Here is a 24,267-nt window from a genome sequence, read left to right as displayed (position 1 = left end):
TAATGCAGTCGAAAAATGAATTTTTTCAATGTGACAGAAGAGGTCATCTCCACTTCTGCTTAGAAACTCTTCTAATTTTGCATAATCTCTTTATGCCTGAATACACCTGCACATTTTAGTATATTAGTGAATATTGTTTAAGAAGTGAACAATAATTTCGACCTGTATTTGAGTCCATGCAAGAGTGGTGCCTAGGTTTTAACATAACACAAAGACACCTTTATTTAGGTAGACAACTACCATGTTATAAACTCTCGAGCAGCAAACAATTTAAGAGTTGAAATACCACCCTACAGTGTTGAATTAACACAAATACAGATGAATTTAACACTGGGGATTTGTCTGTGAAGCCTATGAACCTAGGTCCTAAAAGCAATATAAAGAAAGGGCAAGAGTTTTAAAAGAGAATGTAGCCCAATAGTTCTCTTTGTCATCAAGTAAGCTTTACAGCAGATTAGTGGGGTGCTCAAATTTACGCTACAGCTCACCATTTACGTGCACTGCCACATTATTAACGCGGGTCGGTGTTAAGCCAGTCATGTACAGTAACACAGTAAGTCATCTTACATTACCAGTAGCCATAAGTAGCAGCTGCTTTGCATTTACATTGGGATTAACAGTGTCACACAGCCCACTTCACTCTACCCCAGCTCTCTTTTATTAGAGAAATGATTTAGCTGTCTGTCCATTTATTGAAATATAAACAAAGTCAATTCGATTACATTAGCAGTAAAATACAGTCACTTATAGAAACATAACCTACACGTACAGTAAATAGCTGTCACTCTTCTAAAGCCAAGCCTCTTTTTGCATCTTCATAACAATCTGGCTGCCAGGTTTCTAAGGTTCTCTGTTTACTGATTAACTCTGTTTACTGAGTTCATAGAGACTGCACACAGTGTGTTATGGGGTCTCTGTTTGGGTGTGGAGGTCTATTTGTTTTAGCAAGGCAGTGGCTTAGCTACTGGCTAATTATGTACGACTGCTGTAACACTGAAACCACAGGCCTGAGCAGAACAGCTGGTACTGTGAGCTGTGGCAAACTCTATTAATCTAATTAGCAAGTAATAGATTTACTGTCACAGGAGTTTATGTTAAAGTTGTTGAGGTTCAATACTAAACAATACTAGCTTGTGCAGTTTTGATTATACCAGTGTGTTGTTATTGCTTTGTATATTGTGGGTTAGTTTTGTATGCTAGAATTTGGGACAGTTGGCCTACTGGAGACTTAAGATATGCAAGTGCTATTAGACTCTCATATCCCAACAGCAACAGCTGCAGATTTTTATAAATGTGAGATGCCCACTGCCAAGACTCGCTGGGCCTGAATTTTGGCTTGTGCCCCCTCGTAATACCACGGAAATTCTACACTAGTGTTGGTATTGTGCCATTTCTCACATAGACTTAGTTATTTTTCTTTGCAATATCCCTTCTGTTGGTTTTTCTCTCCACCTAATTTTTTTGTTATTATTATGTTCAATTTTTCTTCTACACTGTTATTCAACTTAAAGCATAATATTCACTACCTACCATGAATGATTTAGTAACTGTATTAAAACCAATAGGGAATGTGTGTAGTTATGGGAATGTGAGTCTGGACACACTGATGGTTCCTTGGGTTAAAACTTATCACTCCTGCTGGCATTGTACGATCACCACAATGTTACTACCCCTGAGCTGCATCCTGCTTTAATACAACATGTACATCAGGTCTAACAATGAAAAATGAATAAGTGAATATGAATGCATTACATTATATAACAGACTCAGTTTTGTAGGTAATGTTAGCCTAGCTATATAGTTAAAGTTTGTTAGCTAGCCTGATATTTTAAATAGATAACCCATACAGCTTGCTTTTTTCTTTTTTCTTTTTTCCCCAGAGGTATTCAGGACTAAGGTTAGGGTTGATTGTGTCACTGTTATTCTCACTGCTAATTTTAGCAGTTTTCATATTGTGTAACTTTATTGTTCATCTTAACATATTCTTGTTATGTAATTTCATGTTATTTCTTGGTTGGTTCAGAAATTTGAATTTGATTGCTTCAATAAGCACAATGTTATTCTCATGGTTTGAATTTTAGATGTATATTCGGCAATGGAAGAGTTAAAATTCATTCATTCATTCATTCATTCATCTGCAGTAAGCACTTTGTTCTGGTCAGGTTCACAGTGGATCCAGAGCATATCCCGGGAACACTGGGTGTGAGACGGAAATACAAGAGTGTAATTAAAAATACATTTTCTGTACTTACAGTAACACTGCAACCAATATGTCATCCTGTACAATACAGTTTTTGCACTTTATTTAGAAAATAGAGTACAGTGTGCTAATACAAAAACTCCTCTGCCAGTAAGTTACTGTAAAGTTACACTGTCGTTTTTTACAGTGTGTTAAAATCACCTTGTAAACCTGTCACCTGGTGTAGAGAGACATCTCTATAACATTCACTGCTCATTCACATTCTACTTGATTGGTATTCAGCTTATTGTACAGTTCCACTTTTCATTCTAATCCGACACCTCCATGATCAATCTCCATATTCTATGTGAACGCTCAAGGGTTTGAAGTAAGCTTTTTTCTTTTCTTATTGAATTGGATGCAAATCTAATGCACCTAATGTATTTGATTATATTGGCATTATTTTATAGCATTTGAATACTCTACATTTATGACACTCTTACTCTGAGTCACTTGTTCATAAGGACATGAGGCCTCTTCTATCTGTACCTTTTCCCTGAACATTAGCTGTTAGACTGAGATTGAACCATGACAGGGGCTTTCCAGGCTTGAAAGGTGAGCTGAGCTCTGAGTGTCAGTGAGGAGAGCTTAGCGCAGGCAGTCTGTCTGTGTGGATTTAGTTCAACCGAGTTCAAGCCAAGTGAGTTCAGATAATTCATTCACAGCATGTTTGGAGGTCTACATCAGGTCATGTCTGAATTTAACGAATTTGGCAAACTTTGAATAACTTTTAAAAACTTTTCATTTCACAGTATTATGTTATGTGTAGTCTTGAGACACAATACATTTGACGTTATGTACGACATATAAAAACATTTTTGGGAACAGAGCTCTGACATTGAGTATTAAATCATACCCAATATGATGTAATGTATTTTTTCAGCTCTATCTTTGAATATGAGAATTTCTAACATTTTTAACTGTTCGATATCAATAAGAAAAATGATGCACAGGCTTGCCCATTTTAACATTTGCACATTTTAACACCACTAACCACAATTGCGCTATAAACAAGCCTAGCACTGTCTAAGAAAAGGAAGGTATCTGTCATATGCCATTCATACTAGTGACATAAGCCAATGTCCCTTCGAGGACATAAAGGCATTGCAACAAAAAGATCATCCTAAAATGGTCAGTGCTGCAGTTTTGGAAATTGAATACAGAAATGCTATAGACAAAGTTTGATTGTTTAGTGATTCAAAAATGAAAATGAACTGATTCGGATTTGAAAATGTTCTGGGAGTTTTACTTTACAAAGTGTTTACTTTACAAAGTCTAACTTTGCTGCTGCTTCAGAATGACTGCTGAAACAGATCCTGAGTCAGTGAAAACTCCAAGATTGTTTACTTGGTTTGTGGTATTCAAAGCCTTAGATTGGAGGTGGACATTAACCTTAAATGTTCATCTTTGAAGCAGAAAATAATTTTGTTTTGTCCTTGTTGAGTTGAATTAAGTTTCAATGCATGCAATTATTGATATGCTCAACATATCTCAATATTGATATATTGATATGCTCAGTATTTCTATAGTGCATCTACAAAGCTAAAGCTGTTGGAAGAGCATGTGCTCTCTGCATGGTTGTGATAAACAATTCTGTTATCCTGCAGGATTCATCTTAGAAGGAGCATGTATAGGTTGAACAGGATTTTGACCATTTTGTCAAAATAACACTTCTAATCTAACACTAATCTTTCTAAATACAACCTGAACCAACTGAGAACCATTCCAGACATTCCTATCCAGCTTTTTGTGGTCAATCGTATCAAAGGCAGTGCTAAGTTGAACTAGGATTGGTGCTGATATTTTGTCAAAATCCATGTTTATATGTATATTGTTCAGAACCTTTACTTATTCAGAGCGCTCACAGTGCTGTAATGGGGCAGAAATCCAGAAAAGAGCTATTAATCAGAGAGAATCTACCCTGTCAAGCCTTCAAGGCCAGAATGTGGTAATAATCCAAGGAACTTAATTAAAACTGTTTTCGCAGAATCACAACTCATGGCATACTGCATCTATATTGAGTGCATAGTTTTTTTCCACCTGACGTGCGTCATGTGTCTGGTATTTGATGGTAAAACAGAAATACTAGACAGGCTGGTAGTGTCGAGTTTAATAGCTATATACCAACTGTTAGACATAGTGTCTACTGTATCAGGAAGGCTTTGCACCAAATTTACAACATCATTAGGTTTATAAGGTTAACAAGGCTGTCGACAACAGTGGCACAACCTATAACATTACACATTTAAGCATCGCAAAATTTTTCTGCTTGAAAACATGCATATTTTAAAATGACCCATAGTTTTCCCTGTACATTCCTGCAAATTTAAAACCATGAATGAATGACTCCGAAGTTTTATATTAACCTACTGATCTTTCAGGATACATTTTCATGCTGCCTCACATAGTAAAAACTGCACAAATAGACTTTGCATTTGCTCGCAAATCAATTTTACTTTCCATTCATTCAGAAATTGATTGTGAAGTGAAATCATCACCTATGAAAGTCACACAATGTCACATGAAACTGATACTTTTTTTAATACAATACAAATGTTTTGTTTTACACATTTTCACATGTATGCCATGTGTTTTTATTCTTTCTTTGTTTCTTTTTTTTTTTTTTTTTTGCATGACTCATTAATTTTCATATGATTTTTTCCCTAGGATGAGACTTTTTCACATTTGAAATCAATTCATTTGAAATTTAATCTTAAGTGGTTTTTATTATTATTATTATTATTATTATTATTATTATTATTATTATCATCACATATGAAAAAACATATGATCTCTTGTAACATGTTTTGTGACACATGATTTTTCCATAAGAGTTGATGTGTTCTTGCAGTTGTCACAATGAGTCTGCAAACTGTAGAAGGTCAGTGTATGTTAGTAACAATAGCTAAACTAGGTGTGTGCTTGTGTCTGAACAGAGGATATAGTGAACTGTCATCAAAACATGCAGAAATGCCAGGCATGTCACTGCAGTCCATTGTGAAGTGATGAACCCTACACGGGGCGCTTTGAAAGGGAATATGCCTGTGGTGGCCATTTTTTTTTACTAGTACCAATCTGAAGTGATGAAAAACATTTACTTTAATGGGGCATTCAAAATGGCCACTGTAAATATAGGTCAAGTCCACATAAGAAACATATTTGGTAATATTACATTGGAACTAATATGAACAAAATAGCTAAAAGGAGCGATACAGCGAATGCCCCTTGTTAGATTTCATGTTTTTATCGCTACCTCAGGTAAAAGCCCATATATATTGGTATTTGTTTGGTTCTGCAAACTGAACAGGAAGTGAACAGTAACTCCTAAATCAAACTGGTGGCAGTGTGGGGAAGGATTCAGTGCTTGGTCTATTCGTTAATTATTAACAAATGTAATTCTCACTGTGAAAAATGTAGCCTTCAGAGGGAGTAGGGCAGAATGGACTGCAGGATGAACTGGTTTTGTTGTTTGTTTGTTTGATTGTTTTGCTCATTTCCATGTTCTTGCCAAGCCATATTCGGATTAAGAGTTTATCAGTTTTCTCATATTTTAGAATATGCTTCTGAGAGACAGCCATCACTGTCACTCTGTCACACTGATCAAAATATTAGCTCAAAGTTGATCTCAAGTTTATCTCATTTATTTATCTTAATATGTGTTTAAAAGCAAAACTCTGTTTGCTCAAAAATTTATTAACTCTTCTGTGTCTGACTCATATCACCAACTAATTTTTTTTATCTGTAAAGGCCTATCATTTTAGGTCATTTGCACACTATTATGGTTTATAATGTTAGTGGCTAACAAATGTATTGGCCAGCTAATACTGAGATTTCTCTGGGACATTACATGAAACCATTTAGAAGTCAATGATCCCTATCAATATATCACTGAAATACCATTTAGATGAAGATTTTAAATAGGCTTACCATAGGTAGCCTACCTTTTCTATGACTCTTTTTATGAATTTGCCCATGACTGCAACCTGCCATGGATATTGTTTAGGAAAAAGTCTCAATCAGCAGGTTCTCATGCTGACCATACAAGTATATATTACTGATTTAGGTGCATTTCTCCTTCTGTGATAAAATGGAAACTGAAATGCAAATTATCTGCCAAGCCAGACTTCTGATTTGCAGAACAGAGTAAAAATAAGGCCTTATTTGGCCACTAGAGGGTAGACAAGTACTAATAGGTGTGAGTGAAACTCACTTGTCAGCTAAATGCCAACCTAGAATGACAAAGCATCTTACAGATAGAAGACAAAAGGAAGTGTGTCTTGTACAGCCACATATAGAAAAACCTCTGAGCTTGATAGAGACAGGTGTTTTGGACTAATATACTAAATGATATGTATGTTTGTATGTGTTAGAATGAAATCTAATTTGTTTCCAAACTGTTTTGCCACCTGCTCCATAGGCTGATCAGTCAGGTATAAATGTACAGAATCCTGATCTCCCCGCCCAACAACCCACCCCACCAGCCCTCAGGACCACCTTGTTTCCATTGTTTTGTGCACCATCTTCTGAATGGTCTTCTTTTACAGTCAGCTCTTTGAGGAGCCTCTGAACTCCATGTGAACAGCCACCCAAATAGACAAAACAGCTGTGTGTGCTGTGTTAACAAGGATCAGCGGAATTCACTGGGGGAAAAAGGCGAATCTCCTGGCTGACCTGCTTTCTGTGTCTGAGTGATGAGGGACAGATTGCCTCAGCACAGGTTGAGACAGTACTGGCAGGGAATGAGTTATCAGCACAGGTGTGGAGGATACAGCCTGCAGGTCTAAGCTTGATGACTGGTAACTTTGATGGTCTTCGTTTCGACCTACCATTTTTCTGGTCATGTGGCAGATGCTTCTATCCACAAGAGAGGCAGGAAAAAATACTCATATATGTAGCTGAGCAGTTCCTGTTAAAGGAAAATTCCACCCTGAACCATTTGCATATTAATCTTTAGAATTCAGTGGTGTCCAAGATTTATTTTGTAATATTTTATTTGGTTGACTTTTTTAGTTTAAAACCTCTTTCATCAAAATGTTGATCTACAGGGTGTCCCAAAAGTCTCCATACACAGGGGATATTAACACTTTATAGCAAAATGTAACTTTATTTGCAAAATATCCTCTACATGATTGCCATTTCTTTGTAAATGCACACGGAGTCATCTTTCCCACTCATGATGAATTCGTGTTAACACATCTGGTGTTATGCCTGTAATTGCATGTCCATTGCAACCTTGAGACAGTTTCCCGATCCAGCCATGAGAATGACTTCAATATGTTCTTCATCAAAGGCATTCTTAAAAAATATAATATAAACTAAGTATGAAAAATTTTGGAGGACATTTTGCTAAAAAGTGTTAATTTCCCCTATGTATGGAGACTTTTTGGACACCTTGTAGTTTCAAACTGGTTAATGACTGATAGAGGTGTCAGTAGGCATTAGCTATTGCCTCAGTTTCTACCTAAAGAGACCACTGCAGCAAAGCTTTATTCCTTTACTCTGTCTAGCTCTCTCGTGTCGTATCTGTACACTCTGCTCAAACAGATTCCAAAGCTTCATCTTTCATTCTAATAGCACTGTCAGTGTCATTGTATATGTCATCTTGTAGATTGTTAACTAGCCAAGCCATAGCTCAATGCAACTATTTTGTATAGCTGCATTGCTTTCTGGAAATTTGAGTCCAGTGTTTGCTGTAGCCACTATTTCAACACTGAATTTCTCATCAATATCAGGTTGAACATTTCAGGGAAATGGCGAATGAGAAAAGATACTCTTGCCCTTTTGTTTTTAGGAGCTAACAGCAAAACCTGACTGTTATCACTTATGTTTGAGATCATTGGATTTTTTTTCTCATATCATTGTAACCTCACTAGCAGTGTCCCCTGTGAGCATTTCAGACAACTAACGTCTCACAAGAATAACAAAAATACTAACCAACAAATTAGCACCAGGATCACTATATCACATATATACATATTTAATATATAAACATATTTAATGATTATATTGAGAATATTTATATTATATGCATAGGCATATGCAATGTTTTATATGCATAGATGCTTGAAAAGCCTGTGAGCAACACTATACCCTCCTTGAAGCACTTCCCATGTGTACTTGCTACCAGTGGTGCCAAGCTGTCACACAAACACATGTAGCAGCCAAATTCACCTACACGACAGCCGGTATAGTTAGAGGCCTATACCTCAAGAGAAAAGGGAAAGTCACAGTACACACACACACACACAAGCGATGAAATACTGGCACAGTGTAACAGAGTGACATTTCCCGCACTGTGACTCAGCACTCTGTCGAGTCTGGAGCAATTAGAGAGGAGGTGGAGCAGTATGGCTGCCCAGTGAGCAGTGGTCGAGTTTTCAGCTGGAAGGGTGAGTTCAAATGACACGGGTTTGGAGTAGAGCTACATCCAGACTATATTTTAAAGTTATCAAAAAGCCTTGTTAGCTTAACTAGCACGCTTTTCTCAAGTGCTGCTAAATTGCTCTGGAAATGTCAGAAGCGCCACGTCACAAGCAGAAGTATATTCTTTAAAAAAGTAACATATACATTTACATTTAGTCATTTAGCAAATGCTATCCAGAGTGACTTACATGCTAAAACATGCGAACAGCTGAAGATGCAGTGATGTACAACATTTACTGAGTCTACAATGATGCACAGCCTGGGAGACAAAAGACAAATTCTGGGTTGTACAAGTGCTTTGAGTGGTCTAGGTGATAACGAAATTCGATTTCATACTTAAGTGCATAAACAATACAAAAGAAAATCAATAAATATAAGGGACAATTTCAAACCTAAGAGTCTAAAACCCAAGAAGTATCACAAATCAAAAGAAAACATAAGGAATGTTTGTTCTAAACATGTAAACTAAAAATTCACATAATTTATAAAAATCACAGAAAAAACACACATTAACCAAAAAAACGTGTTCCTCAAGGGTTCTGTGTAAGACGAATGATTCTAACATTTTACAGGATTCTATTTGAAACCTTTTCTGAAAGGAAAACTCTCTGTTGTAGGGTACTACATAAAACCGTTAAGAGTTCTCTTACAGGCTTTTTCCTGAGTGTAATTTCTTAGCCTAAGAAGAGTCAACTGATTCTGTTATAATGTTTATTATGCCATTCCTGAAGGTTATTGATAAAAATGTCATAAGTGATATCACACATCGCCTGAAAAAGAGAATGATTTTGTCATCCCCATTATTATTATTATTATTATTATTATTATTATTATTATTATTATTAATGGCAACAACAGGGCAGCGTGGTGGCGCAGTGGGTAGCATTGCCACCTCACAGCGCCAGGGTTCCTGCATGTGCTCCCTGTATATGTTTGGGTTTTCTTCAGGTTCTTCAGTTTCCTCCCACTGTCCAAAAATCTGCCAGTAGGTGGATTAGCTATGCTAAATTGCCCCTAGATGTGAATAAGTGTCTGCATTGTGTCCCATCCAGGGTGAATTCCTTGTGGCCAGAGTCACTGGGATTGGCTCTGGACACACACAACCCTGACCAGGATAAAGCAGTCACTGAAGATGAATGAATGAACAGCAACAATAAATGAATGAACAACAACAATCAACAGCAATTTTTAAACCACAATTTTCTTTTAAAGCTTTCTGAAATTTATGCCTGTGTGTTTTCAACTTTGTCAGCTCTCCTCAAGCTTGCACTGTACATAAACAGGCTGAATCATGACTTAACATAATATAGCATTATATTGATCTTCTGTGCACACTAAAAAAAAAAAAGATCTGAAAAACCAGTCTCCATAGTGATCGGTTACTGAATTTTTCACAGTGGACCAAGCTCCCCCTCCTCTCCGCTGTCCTTGGCTGTAATTATTGGAATGCAGTTGCTTCAGTTTACTGAGTGCCTCATGAAAATCAAATGTGACACCCCATCTCAAATGGGTAGCAAATTACTAGCCCCTGATCGGTAATAACCTGACGCTTGTGAGACAGTTGCTGTGAAAGGAGCTACAGACAGCGTGTCCAAACAAATAAAGAGTGACGTGCACGGGCACTTAACTGGATAAATTAGTGTTGGAGTTTGCTTATTGATCAAAACAAGCCCTTTTAGGATCCCAGCAGGGGAGAACAGATTGGCTGATTTTTGGCAGGGCTGCTGGACTTGGCAGAAATGGCAGCATTTTTCAACGATCTTGGGGCACAATGGATAATTATCTTTTTGTGCCAAGTCAGGGCGTCTTCTCTGAACAAGGGTGTATAAGAATTCCAGACAAGGGTGGCACTTCCTGCACTAGCTAGCAGATTTAGCAGCAACCTCAACACACATAGTCAAAATATTTACCAAGGTTCCAGCAGGCGGTTAAACAAAAAAAATCCCCAAAATTAACCATACTGCATTTTTGTTACTGATCTGTAGAATTGTGCTACAATAATTTGATTTCTGTTATTAAAATAATATGTTTCAAACATTTTCGGTAACTGTATAGTGTGTGTAGAAAGAAAGACTGCACCTCAGTAACGACAGAGCCAGAGTTCAGATTCCTTCTTTAATCTAGTCCTGCTTGACTTTGTAATAAAATATGTGGAAAGAGTGCAGTAGGGGAGCAGATAAGGTGGAAGCTGGGAACTTGCAGTAGAGAATGAATGAACGGAGCACAGTGACGTTTGCTGTGATTGATGGTCAGTGTCAAGTAAGCTTAACTGAAACATCCTCAGTCAGTTTTGCTGTAGTCAGGATTTCAGGCTTCCAGCACCAGACAAAGAACATCACACATGTACACTATCATACCTTCCAGCAAATTCCATGAAAAATGATTGCTCCAGTTTTGCGGTGAGTCTTGGACTTTCATCTGATGCATCACCAGCTTGAGGCTCCAGATGTCCTCAATTCATTACAAGGCAAAGCGGCCCAGTTGTTGCCTGGCAGCAATGAGCTTTTCCACATCAGCTCTTTTGCTGTGTGAAGTAGCAGATCAGACGAGGAGGCGAGCTGGAGGTCTGCTGTTTGTCATCCGGGGGTGAGGTGGGGGCAGCACCTGGCTCTGATCCAAGTTGGCAAGAATGCCCTAATGCCCTTTTATCGTTTGCTATTTTTCAGTACATGAACACTGTCCACTATATATAATGTATATTCACTCATGTTCTGTGGATGGATGCTCTATTTAGAATTATTTGCAATGAATCTCACTGAACTCTAACCAATGTTTTAAACGGTGGCAGTGTTTTATTTACTAGCAGTGATTAATTGTGCATTGCTAAAACATATAAGTAATGAGATTTCTTTCAAGACCGGGCCAAACTACTGTTTAAAGTAGACCATGAAGGCCAGCACAGCCAGCTACAGCCCATTACACATAGTAACACAGCATAGTAACTCTCTTTTCATTTGTTTTCAATTAGCTCAGAGGAAATAAGACCAAATCACACTGAGGCTCTAACAGTTACTGCCAACTTCTGAATCAAAGCTTAAATGGCTTTTAAATTTACTCTAGATTTCACTTGCCTTCCCATTCATACAGTTTGTCACTAAGTTAAAACTGAAATAGAAAAATACACTATTTTACTCTTGGAATGAGTCAGCATAGCTGAGTCTGCTATGAATTTATTCAAAGTTTATTTATATATTCTCAAGCTACATCCAAAAGTAATTTTGCGGATTTTAATGTCAAGTGTTTTTTCTGCCCTCGGCTAGAATTGTCTAGCCATTCAAGAAATCTCAGGCATACAAATGTAACAAATAAGTGCCCTTATGTGGATAATAAAGTTCTATAGATTTTTTTTAAAGGGTTTGATTTTGAAAGCCTGGGCCATGCAGCTTCACCCAGCCTGTCTGTCTGAATGTGTTTGTGTGTGTGTGTGTGTGTGTGTCTCTCCCTCTTTCTCTCTCTTCTCTCAGGCCCCCACCTTCCCTCCTTTGAGAAGGATTTAGCGACTGAAGCATTGTATGTGTGTGAGGGAGAGTGTCTGGGCACTCACACACTAACACAGACTGGTGGGCTGGTTGGGGGGTCACGGGTCACTGACCCGCCCAGCTCCGTGAGGGAGAACAAAGCCTCAGTCAGGCCAATCAAAGAGCAGGTTGGCTCCAGGCTTCACTCCAAGAGTCCGGGCCCACATTGAGGGTACCGGGGGTCTGGGCCCAAACATGTGAAGGAGGCGGGCGCTCATAAGAAATAATCAAATCCCCAGCTGTCTGGAGGGCCAGTTATGTCAAAATTGTCTATCCTCCTCTATTCTGTTCCCTCCATGAAGCTGGAACGAAGATCTCCCTCCTTCTCGCCAACATCCCTCCCTTCAGCTTTGCCCATCACTTTGAAGTCTGCTTTCTTTTGTTCTTTACATAACTCAAGCTGATGTTTTTGAAAAAGCTAATTTGTATGCATTTCCAGTGACATGGCTGCCACCCAGAATTCTTCACAAAGGTCTGGCAGAGAGGTGAACGTCTGAAGAAAGGGCCCAGAGACAACTCGGTGAAAACATGACGACGGACCTTTGAATTATTGTCACTGTGCAAATCAGAGAATAACGGATTAGGGACTTGAAGATGAAATCACTCGGAGAATAGGAAGTTTGGGGAGGATTTTCTGGCTTTCTCTCTCAATTACTTTCTCTCCTGAACCACTTATTCTCAAACATGATGCCCACGTAGCGAGAGCAGACAGATTAAAGGTGGACAAATATTTGAACTAGTTTTGTTCAAATTTAAATGAGGGGCTTTCAGAAAGGAAAGTGATATTAGGGCCCTGTTGTTACATTCTCTTCAGCAGACTCATTCATGCTCTTTAGCACTGATGTTCAGTGTGAAATGCTTAAAGTTAAATGTTAAAGTCTTTCCGTGTCAAATAATCTACAACTTCAAAAGAAATCAACAATTTCAGAACAAATAAAATATTTTTAAAATGTTAAAAACTACAGCTTTTTCTTATGGGTCTTTTGAAATAAACCTTTTTTTTTTTTTTCCTGAATTACTTCCATTCGTGCAGCTCAAAGCTACGTTAGTAAGAAAGAGCAAGAAGCGCTTCCTTTTTGAAGGTAGCATTTTAAGCTTTTGTAGCCAACACACTGTGACGGTCTTTTGGAAAGGCTGCTGAGGACTTTTCACCAACCTTCAGCTTTAATGACATACTTTAGGCGAATTTTTTTTCTGACTACCGCCCAGAGGCTCTCACGAACCCTTTCTCTCGGGCCTTGGCCTTGGGCCAGGATGATGATCAATGTCCTTGCTTCTCTTCTGTGTGAGCCCAATGTGGAAGGTCTCTCTTTTTTTATTAGAGGAAATGGCATTTGGAGGCTCAAACAGGATGTCCCGCTGTTGGCCCTGACTGTGAACTACCCGTCCCCCACCCCTTCCCTCCACCAGCACCCCAGCAATGTGAGATGGCTTAAGTTAATCCAGGATCCCAAAACTTGTGGAGCCTTCTTTTTTTTATTTCTCTTGTTCTCGCTCATTTGGAGACCAGTGTGAAAGAAGTTGGGGACACAATGCTTTTCCTATGGTGTGTCTCTGACCACAGATAGAATGTCTCAGGGTTGAGCTGTCTGAAGTTCTGACCGTGAATTTGGGCTACTACGTGTGTCTCTGCTCAAGAAAGGAGTTACGTCTCGCAACCTTTTTTGCTGTTGAATATAATATAATGTGAGAAGGACAGATTAGAGGTTTTGTGCGTCAACAGAAAGTATATAAATTCCTCCAGAATGTAATAACAAAATGCCTTTTCTGAGCATATTTTCACAAAAACCCAAGCAGTTCAGTGAGGTCTAGCTTAAGAACATTTCATTCCTTCCTTTATCCATTGTGTGAAAGTGTTTTTGGCTTTACTCCCTTGAACAAAAAGCAGGGATTTAACTTTCTGTGCCTCTCATAATTGGCTCTCAGTGCAGATTTATGATGTAATGAACAGGTGTTGGGTGGGAGGGACAGTGTGACAGGCATTATAAAGAACCAGTCTCTCTCTTACACACATACACACACACACGTTAGTTTTATTTTCTTTGCACGGACCTTCAATTGACATAATTATTACTGTAGGTAATTAATATTAAACCTAAACACAAGCGTAACCTTAACATCAGTAATATTTTTGATCTTTAAATTTTTTCAAATAAAAACTGCATTTTTAAAGACAATTTTGTGAGGACCTGGTGACTGTGAGGATATTTGGCACAACCTTTTCATTCTGAGAATATTTAGTCATTTTTGATCCTCACAAAGTGCTAAAAACACACGTGTGTGTGTGTGTGTGTGTGTGTCTTCCTGTCTTTTCTTTGACATAATTATGAAGGCAGCTAATTAATGCTATACCTACACTGAAATCTAATTCTAACCTTAACATCAGTACACATCTTTGCGCTTGAATAAAAACTTCAAAAAATGTTTTTTAAATAAAAGCTGCAATTTTTGGTTTAAAAAAGGGAGACCAGCCAAATGTCCTCACAAGGTCAAAACTGTCAGATATTCCTATGCTTGTGGGGACATTTGTCCTTGCCAAGACATACAAATATGCCCACACACACACACACACACATACTTTCAGTATAGTCTCATGGTTAGTTTCACACTTGATGTTTCAAGATAGGCTTAATAATCCAATTTGTCACGCAAGATTAGTGCATTATATATGTTTCACTTGTAAATGATATGTTTCACAGTCCCAGAATTCTGAACAGCATGAATCCCTAAAATTACTGCTTTACTGCTTAATGTAACCTTAAATAAAGAAATGTACAAATGGTTGAAAGAAAGAAAGACAGACTTTAGGGCTTAAATCAATAGTTACTATTATAAAGAAAAGAATGATTCTTAAAGGATGGTTGAAGAGAAAATAGAAAGTGACACATGATTCATTGGTTAAATATATACTGCAAATAAGCAGTGAAAAAAAGGTCTGGCATCACCCAGGCCAGTGTTTTTCAGTAGCTGTAGCTGGACTGGAGAATATTCCACAGATGCAGTGCCAATCATTTCACAGTCTTTCTGGTCCTGAAAGAATTTTTTGAGTAGATTCCATTTCCCATGATCCCTATCCATTACTGTTTTGTAATCATGAACTGAGATACTAATCTCACTAGATTTGTTGGTGTTCTTTATGTTTATCTTCTGTATCGCATGCCGGTTGTCTGACTTGACATGAGTGTGAAAGTTCATGTGGCTACAGATGGACAGCAGTCAGACACATGGCTCTGTGCTGACATTCAGTTGCTTATGGTCTTTGTGGAATGGTGTTAAGCAAAAGGCTTAGTGGGACAGTTACAGATGCACTCACGCTTCCTAGCACCCATTCGAAGGCTGTTATTAGACAAAAGATGCTGAAGGAAAGGAAGAAAGAAGGAAATAGCTATGAAGTCTTGTGTAACGAGTTAAAAATGTTAAAAGTTAAAAATGACAGTACACAACATTCAACTTGCTCTCAAACATACTATGAAATAGAATATCTGCTTCCTAATAACCAAAGCCAGTGTATTACAGGAAAATAAATGTAACACACTTGGGTAGTTTTATTTTGTTGTGTTTCATTTCAACTAAAGACAAAAGGTGTGAAATCCTCCAGGCCTGCTAAGCTGCCTGTACTGCATTATGGCACTATCAGTTTAGACTGCTACCATCATCCCAGCCTCAACTCCCAAGACCTCTTCTGACAGTGATTTTTAGTGTACAAACTTTTTTATGCTTAAAGAATTTGATCTCTTTCCACAAATATGTTCAGATGACACCATGATCTTTAAGAAATTGAGCATCTTGTAGAGGACCTCACCACTCTATTGTTAGACCACCCACGCTGTACCATAAAAAAAACACATTTCCGACAATTTCATGGAGAGTGGGAAAGTTATGTGATTTAGTAAACTGTGTTCATGAACTTTCCCCCTTTCATGGTTTCTTTTATATCAGCACTTAGATTTAAAAAAAAAAGGTCTGCTAAAGAATGTCAGCATTTAAAATCTTAAGTGAGACTTGAGTGATCCTTTCCACTAGAACAACACTGTTAATGCACTGTATAAGCTCCAGTAATTACTTAACCATCTTCACTGGCTAATACTGTTACAGTACAACGACACAGGCAAGGTTCAGACTTACAGAGTATGGGGCTTTGATCTTGGTGTTGATATGAGCTAAAAGACTCCATCAGCATGAACCAAACATTTCTTTTTCAAATTAAGGTTGCTAATATAATATTCCTTTGCAGGTTTCTGGATTTCCAGTAGGTAATTAGGGGTCTATGCCCCAATGATGCAGGGGCCCCATAGTGACTGTATGTTTTATTGTTGTTATACATGCCATGGGAGTCTATGGCAACCCACAGAACCGTTTGCATGATATTTATAAAATTTGGCACACTGATTCACTATGGTCCTAAATGTCTTTTCACCAAATTTTGAGTATGCCCCTTAATTCATCTACTGCCACCAATAAGCCAAATTTGGACACACATTTCTGTCCATATCATGGGAACCACTGGTCACAGAATCACCACTCCAATTGCCTATGATTAGGGTCTGCCATATTCAAATGGCCACAATCTTAAATTGTAACAATTTTCTTTACAACTACAAATGTGGTCCGTTCAAACTTCAATCAGGTGATCCTGAGTGGCCCTCACCAAGGTTATCAAATGATTTCTGAAATTCATATCTGTTCGCCAGTAATGCTCTAACAAAGATGCTGGCAGGTCACCAAACAGGAAGTGAGTCTGTACTTCAGCAAAGTTTTGGCATACTGACACCCAGCTGAGGTGGGGGCGGTGTGGGGGTGTTACAACCGTGCCCTAAGTCACTAAGTACTATAATTAACTATAATTAAAAGACAAACTAAACACATGATTCTTTGTTATTTTGATTCTGTTTATCCTGAGAGCAGCACAAATTATGATATATAAGTCAACTATACAAGAAGTTGAAATGAAAACTTGAGAATGAGATGACAAATGTTAAATCATTTTTGATATTCATCCTTAAAAATGCCAAACAGGAAGTCAGCCTGTATTCTCCAGCAAACCTTTGTTTTACTGACATCAAACATGGTAGGTGTGTTTTAGACCACACCCTAAAGATCACCTGTGCTCTGTGACTTCACCACTAGGTGGAACTACAATAAAGAGCTGAACATGAAGATATGTTCATGAAATCATCTCCCTTACAAAATGAGAATTTCTAAGTCAACAAAGTCCTTCCAAAAGGACCAAGTCACCTGGATCAAATCTCCACAGGTCATCACAGAGTGCTTGGACCCCTTAATCACTGCTTGCAGCTACATTTAACAGTCACCTCTCACGCAAGTTAATTTACATACACGCTACACTTGGTTCTTACAATCACATTAATAATTCTGATCATACACACTTTCTAGTCAATAACCAGACATTGATGCAGACTGTTTGGATTTTATATTAGGATAAAAAAATGTTCAGCTGGAATCAGGTCAGTACCTTCCAAGAAAGGAAAGATATTCAGTTTTTATCACATATAAAGTTTATACACACATATAAACATTATATAATGATAGCTAAACTAAAGGTTCTTTGGGTTGAGAAACTCAAATCAGGGAAATCCAGACAGAAAAAAAGTATACAAGGTTTGATTTCATTCAAAAACAAACACAATACAAAAATGCAATTATGAAAAATTCGTACACTTTTTTTTTTTTTTTTTTTTTTTTTTTTTAAATACACACAGTGCCAATAATTCAGCCCCCTCCCTGTCAGGTCACCAAAGTAATCTGTAGCTCTTACAGATGTATTCACGTGATTTAAAATAACCCATCTAAATGATACTGGTCTTGCCTTAAGGCATAACTCAACCATCATGGCTACAGCTCAACTGTACAATCTGCCCACAATGACATCTAGCAATTGATCAAGCTGTCTATAAAAGAAGAGTTCAGAGGACCTGAAGAGTAAACTTTGAATGAAAAAAAAAAAAAAAAAAAGAATTCTGACAAACTAAAATTTCCAAAAGACCCATAACCAGTTCCCACTGGTTTAGAGACAGCCAACACACAAGCAAAGCGATTGTGGTCCCAATGAAATAAATAACATCAACAGATTCAATAAGACAGCTTTCAACTGAGACATATTCTTACTATGTAAGCATATTTGGCCTTAAAATCAATCATTATTTTAGCTCAGTCCTGACCAGTACAAAAGGTGACATTCCTAAATTATTCCAATGTTGGTACTGCCTTCATGTGCAATCATTTAAAAATAGTATTTGATCCTCACCATGAAAGTTTTGTCTCATGACATTGCTTTTACTGGAAACAGCAGTAAGACCAAGACTGGTGCTTTCCTCTAAAACCACAATTTCTACAGTGCCTTTACATGTCCAAACAGTCTTGTAAATATTTCATGGATAATTTGTTCTTCCTTTCACACTGGATGTAATTGTTAGATTTGGTGAGGAAAATCTAACACTTCACCACCTTAAAACACCAATGACATGACTGTGCCCAAGTGCTTGCACGAGTTTAATATCATTTGCTCTTACACGCACACACACACACACTTGAAACTCACACTCAATAAATAGACAATGGTGTAAGGCAGTGTTTAGACATGCATTCGTCACAAAGAACAGAACCAAACATCATTCATACATCGTAACAATATGCACATTGTTTTTTTTTGGCGCATGAACTTGTTTATTCCCTTTTTGGCAATGTTGGACTTTTCAAGGCTTTTCAGGTGAAGTCCTGGTGGACAGGAAGAATCTCACATCCATCTCTGAGGCACACAGAGAGAAGAAAGGAGCTCCAGGACCTCTCAATGAAGCTGATTCCATAACATTGCCACAAGCTGATTGAGACAAAATCAGGAGGACAGTTAGGAGGTCTGGTGTTCCTGCTCATGGCAGCCAGCTGCACACGTCTTCAAGATGTTCCAGAAGTTTCTAGATAGCTCTGCAGCTTTCGAACCGTGGTTTTGTCCAAGGAGCAAAGGTCAAAGTCAAAGGTTGTGTTTGTGATGTGAAAATGTCCAGTTTCTTCGATGAGGTTTACAATCTGGATACGAAAAAGGAGGACAAAGGATTAGCAACCCAAGCACATGATAGAAATCAGCACTGTAATTTAGTCCTCAATATATTAACTCACATTTTTATATAGCAGCTAAATAAAACCAGGTTTAAGGGAAGCTTGGCTGAATGAGTTGCTTTGGCTTAACAAGTCTCCACTAAAAATAAGACGCCCCGAAACTCCACATGGTGCCGTGTATCTGAACCTAATGGGAGAGATGCTTGTCTAACACGGCAACTTATTGGTACCAGTCGTCTCTCTTTAGTTCGAGGGGATCACGCTAGCAAATTAAGGAGATGGGAGGTGGGGGAGGGATAAAGGGTTCTGCACAAATGAAACTGTTCAGTAATGGGATCCAAACCTGATCCCTTTCACACTACAAAGACCCCCATATGGAAAGAATTTATTGTCTCTCTGCTGAACCATGGCCAGGAACAGAGAGACTCAGGAGTCTGTTATGACAACAGTAAAGACAGACGTCAGCTGCTTGTGTGACCAAACCGCTGTCTGATTGGAGGATTGAGGCTGTTTCATTGCTAATGGTTTTATTTGACAGGTCTGTGATTTTCAGATTTCAAGCCCTCAATAATAATAATTTAAAAAAAAACAACGATTTTTTTAATACTTTCAAGCAATAACAATAACAACTCATTTTTGCAAAGAAGTCATATAAGCACCTTATAAATTTCAAGGTCGTGATTTATTTTGACCATTAATCATCATAACTGTCAAATTAATCCAATTTTTGTTTTTTAAAGCAGGCCAAAAGGACAGCTGATTATTGCAATGTTTCATGGCTGAGGAGGTGGAATACTTATTAAGGCTCCAAGGGATTGGCTTGCACTCGCTACATGCTTATGCTTCCAATCTTTGTTTGGAAATCCCCCAAGCATTCTCTATATTCCAGACAAACCTGGTTGTCCATTCAGTCATAACAGCTAGACCTCAAAGTATTATGACTACCAACCTCAGGGGAAAGAAAGTACTGATTTGGTAATAAAGCATTTTACTTTAAATGTTTCAGGTAATGTTTCAGGTAATGTTTCAGTGCCCATTACCTGCTTTAAGGATGTTCCATATATTTGAGATCCATTTCATCTTTATTGCTCTAAGAGCTTAGGAAATGGAACTTTTTTTTTTTTTTTTAAGGATTTCTCTCCTGAACTCCCCAAGAAATGTTTCTTGACTCTTATCTCTTATGAAGGTAAACACAGTACCTGCTGTAATATGTGCCTCTCTCTCAGTGCCATTAGTCTTCTATGGAGCTCCACCAATTCATCCAAGTATGCCTAAAACAACACAACAAATGCCTTACAATTGGAAGGTGTACTATCCAGACCCATTACACACATTAACCATCTGACTCGTCAACTCCCACCTCACGACATACTAGAACCTTCTTCTAGTGCAGAGGATACTGGATACTACTGGATATGGGTACTGTTTATAGCAATAATTACCTTGTCACAGTCGATATTCTTGTTTTTATCCACTTTTGTCTGCTTCATGGGACTCTTCACTTCTAGAATCTGTAAGAAAACAGGATTATTCAATTTGTAACATTGGTTTGGACTCCACCGAAACTAAAAAAAGTACATTTATGTAGCATGAAGGCATTTTTCTAAACACGGGAAGTAGCCTTTCAAGTTAACCAAGATATACTACAAACATAAAGAAACCAGAAAAACAAATTAGCTCCCATGTACCATGTAGACATGTAGACTCCATACAGGATAAAGCAGGGTCAATTTGTAAAGGAGCAGTAGTAGCTCAGTTAAGATTTTGAGCTAGCACTCTGATCAAAAGAGCCACTGATGGACTGTGCTATGCTTGGACCGTATACTTGAGTCACTGCAAATGAATTAATCCTTTCATGCGGTGTCCACACTTATGGACAATCAAACCAAATCTCTTGAGTGCATTACTGTAAATTAACATAAAGTTCTGTAGCTCTCTAGACTATTTGTCGTTCTCAGTCTTTACTAACTTCCTACGTAAAAAAAATTAAGTAAAAATGTTTTTGTGTCAGACTCCACTGATCACCTTAAATTTTTTTGTTTGCATTTTTTTTAAATTAGTGTTTTTTGAAAGAAGATTTTTTTTTTACTTCCTTGCACCATGCAACGGTCCTAAACTGTATGTTCATAAATAATATTTTCTAAAAGTTTTGGCTTGAACATTACATATTTTAGATCTGAATGTTAAAAATTTTGGACTTTGGAAGATTTTTTTAAATTATTATTATTTCAGGCATACTGTTTTAGCCTTTTTATTTTTTACACATCAGTAATCCATCTGCTTTTTAATATAGTAATATTTAGAATCACAATTCATACTTCATGCAATTTTAATTAAAAAGGGTGAAACGGGTTGAAAAAAAAAAGCATCTGTCATTAATTAAATTGAAACTGAAAATAACTTGAAAAGTACAAAACATATTCAAGAAAAGAAAACACACTTTTTACTTAAAATATAACACCAACTTCTCTCAATTTTTTTAGAAAGAAAACAGTTACACTTTTATCTATTTAGGTGAATTAATAACAAATCCTTAACCAGTTCACCAAACACTGAATGACAGTCTGCTCTTACCTGATTATTGCTAGCCTTCAGAAGAGGCGGGGCCTCGTTGTGCGGGAGTGGTGAGGAGGTGGAGCTATTCTCACTGTCACTGCCGTCACTCAAACTCACCCTGTGACCAGAGGAGAGAAATTCACTGCATCAATGCAGCTGCAGTGTGCAGGCTTTTGGTATTGCAGACATTTACATTGGATTTACTCAGACTAACCAGAATTTTAGCACATCTGTACATATAGCTAATAAAACTAGTAAATACTTCTGGTAGACAATACATGAGGTAAAACTGGAATTGTGGCCAATTGGTAAACAAGCACTTCGGTAATAAAACATGCATTATAATGGGTCTTTCAAAGTACAGTACCTATAAAATTCAAATAAAATAGGGTTAGGTTAAATTCTTGGCTAACAAAGCCACCGTACAAAAACAACAAGGCACCGAAACTATGAGCGAATCGGAGAAATGTTCACCTGCGATGGCGATGCGTCATGTGTGTGTGTAAGGGACGCTCCATGTCCGAGTCCATGTCGTTGTCCTCTTCCTCCTCCGACTCGTCTTCATTGTCATCTGAGTGCAAATCTGGAATTATCGTCTGTAAAGGACCCAGCACTGAAGGTGCACAACACAGAAAACACTAAACAACTAATTGACAAACTGAGTTTGAAATCAAGATGTTACATACAGACAGCTCCAGAATTATTGGCACCCTTGAAAAAGATACATAAAAAAGGATATGAAAAATGTCTTTCCAGTTACTTAGCCTAATCTCACACTTAAAACTATTGATGAGTTTTTTTTTTTATTAGAGAAATGTTAGATGTCTCTCATATTTTAGTAAAAGTGTCCCGAGAAATTCTCACGAACAAAATGGAACTGAACATGTTCCCATTTAAATTTTTCATTTTTTAAAATTTTTTTATTTATTTATTTTTTTAACACTCACCTGAGTGTTTACAAACTCTTCATCAGCCATCCCTGCCTTCTGTTTAACCCACATTTACCAAGGGTGCCAATATTTCTGGAGCTGACTGACTGGCAAAAGTAGAATAATCCTAACCGTATAATAATTCTCCTGTAGCATATTTACAGAAAGCAGGAACCTATTTCTTGTTAAAATTTTTAGATCCTGTCCAGTGTTTCTGGGATAGACTCTGGATCCATGAAGGACAGATCATAATTGCGACAGCTGGCCCAGAATTCCTAGCTACGTCCCTGTTTATCACTATGTATTGTAAATGCACAATACACAATGATTGCACTAATGTTGCTACACTAGCACCACCTAGAGATAGACCAATCAACTAATGTGTGTCAATTGTTGTTTCATGGTCTTTTCATTGATTAAAAAAAAAATCTGCATTTTAAATTACGATGCCGAACTGACTGAATAGTAAGAAATGAGTATTAAAACCATCATAGCAGGAATCCAAATGGCAGGAGTCCTAATAGAGGGGTCTGGTTGTATTAAGCATTAAAAATAACTAAACTTAAATTTTAAAATATTGACACTGTGTGTTAAAAGCTGGAACCAAGTTGAGGTTACCTTGTCGCTTGTGTGTCGGTCTGTATCCTGAACTCGAACTGGAGCTGGAGCTGGCAGGACTGGGCTGTTCTGACTGCAGTATAAAAGATATGGAAATATATTAGAGGACTCCCTGTAAAGAGGGAAAAAAAATGAACTGCTACACAAGTGTCTCACTGCACACAGATATGTCCCTGTCTAAAACACGCGCCTTCCACATAACTGGCTTTATAACTGTATAACCCATAATTTATGCATGTTTTATGTACTGTTGCTAAAATATAACTGTGATCATAACCTAAATCATGCCGTCTACGGTCATCATGATAGACCGTCACACTGCCTCACGTCCTGCAACAGAGCTTTAACAGCGCAAACTAGCGCTACTGGCTTCACTTTTCTCTCCACAGCGGAGGCTTTAATGGGTTCTAGTGGCACTTCCACCGAGTAAATCAAGAACATGCACTAAACCCTTCTTAATGAAAGCTGATTTACGAGTTCCCTCAAGCAGTGTATACACCAGGCATTCCCACACACACACACACACACACACACACACACACACACACACACACACACACACATACATACATACATACATACACACACATGTTTATCTTACTTACCACTGGCACAATTATTAATGCAGCTAATTAATACTATGCTACACCTAAATCTAACCCTAACCTCAGAAACAAAAAGGAAACCTTTTGCCATTTCTTTTTTTTTTTTTTTTTTTTTTTTAATAAAAGCTACAGTTCTTGGAAAAAAAAAGCTGTCAGAACTGTTAGATATTCCTATCCTTTTGGGGGATGCTTGGTCTCCCTGATATATACAAAAAACATGCCCTCATGCTTCCACAAAATACATAATATACTCAAACACAAGTCTACACATTACAAAAATATCCAAACAACAAAATCAAACATTC

General features: G+C 37.7%; 1 protein-coding gene across 3 annotated transcripts in view; it reads right to left on the bottom strand.

Annotated features, from left to right (window-relative positions):
• Nucleotides 1-15,124: 15,124 nt before the first annotated feature.
• Nucleotides 15,125-24,267, bottom strand: part of mllt3 (MLLT3 super elongation complex subunit) — a 52,213-nt gene continuing 43,070 nt past the window's right edge. For 2 of the 3 annotated variants that reach the window (XM_034303346.2, XM_026935810.3), the window contains exons 8-13: nucleotides 23,358-23,430; nucleotides 22,285-22,423; nucleotides 21,829-21,928; nucleotides 20,697-20,765; nucleotides 20,454-20,525; nucleotides 15,125-19,224 (exon numbers count right to left, since the gene is read on the bottom strand). In XM_034303346.2, coding sequence (XP_034159237.1) covers nucleotides 19,093-19,224; nucleotides 20,454-20,525; nucleotides 20,697-20,765; nucleotides 21,829-21,928; nucleotides 22,285-22,423; nucleotides 23,358-23,430 — 585 coding nt within the window. In that variant the 3' untranslated portion in view covers nucleotides 15,125-19,092. The remainder of the gene's footprint in view (nucleotides 19,225-20,453; nucleotides 20,526-20,696; nucleotides 20,766-21,828; nucleotides 21,929-22,284; nucleotides 22,424-23,357; nucleotides 23,431-24,267) is intronic. The other variant, XM_026935811.3, reaches the window with a different exon arrangement.

The sequence above is a fragment of the Pangasianodon hypophthalmus genome, chromosome 4, assembly GCF_027358585.1.
Source record: "Pangasianodon hypophthalmus isolate fPanHyp1 chromosome 4, fPanHyp1.pri, whole genome shotgun sequence".
Classification (NCBI taxonomy): Eukaryota; Metazoa; Chordata; class Actinopteri; order Siluriformes; family Pangasiidae; genus Pangasianodon; species Pangasianodon hypophthalmus.
The sequence above is the reverse complement of the archived record's forward strand: the minus strand, read 5'-3'. Positions and strand labels throughout refer to the sequence as shown.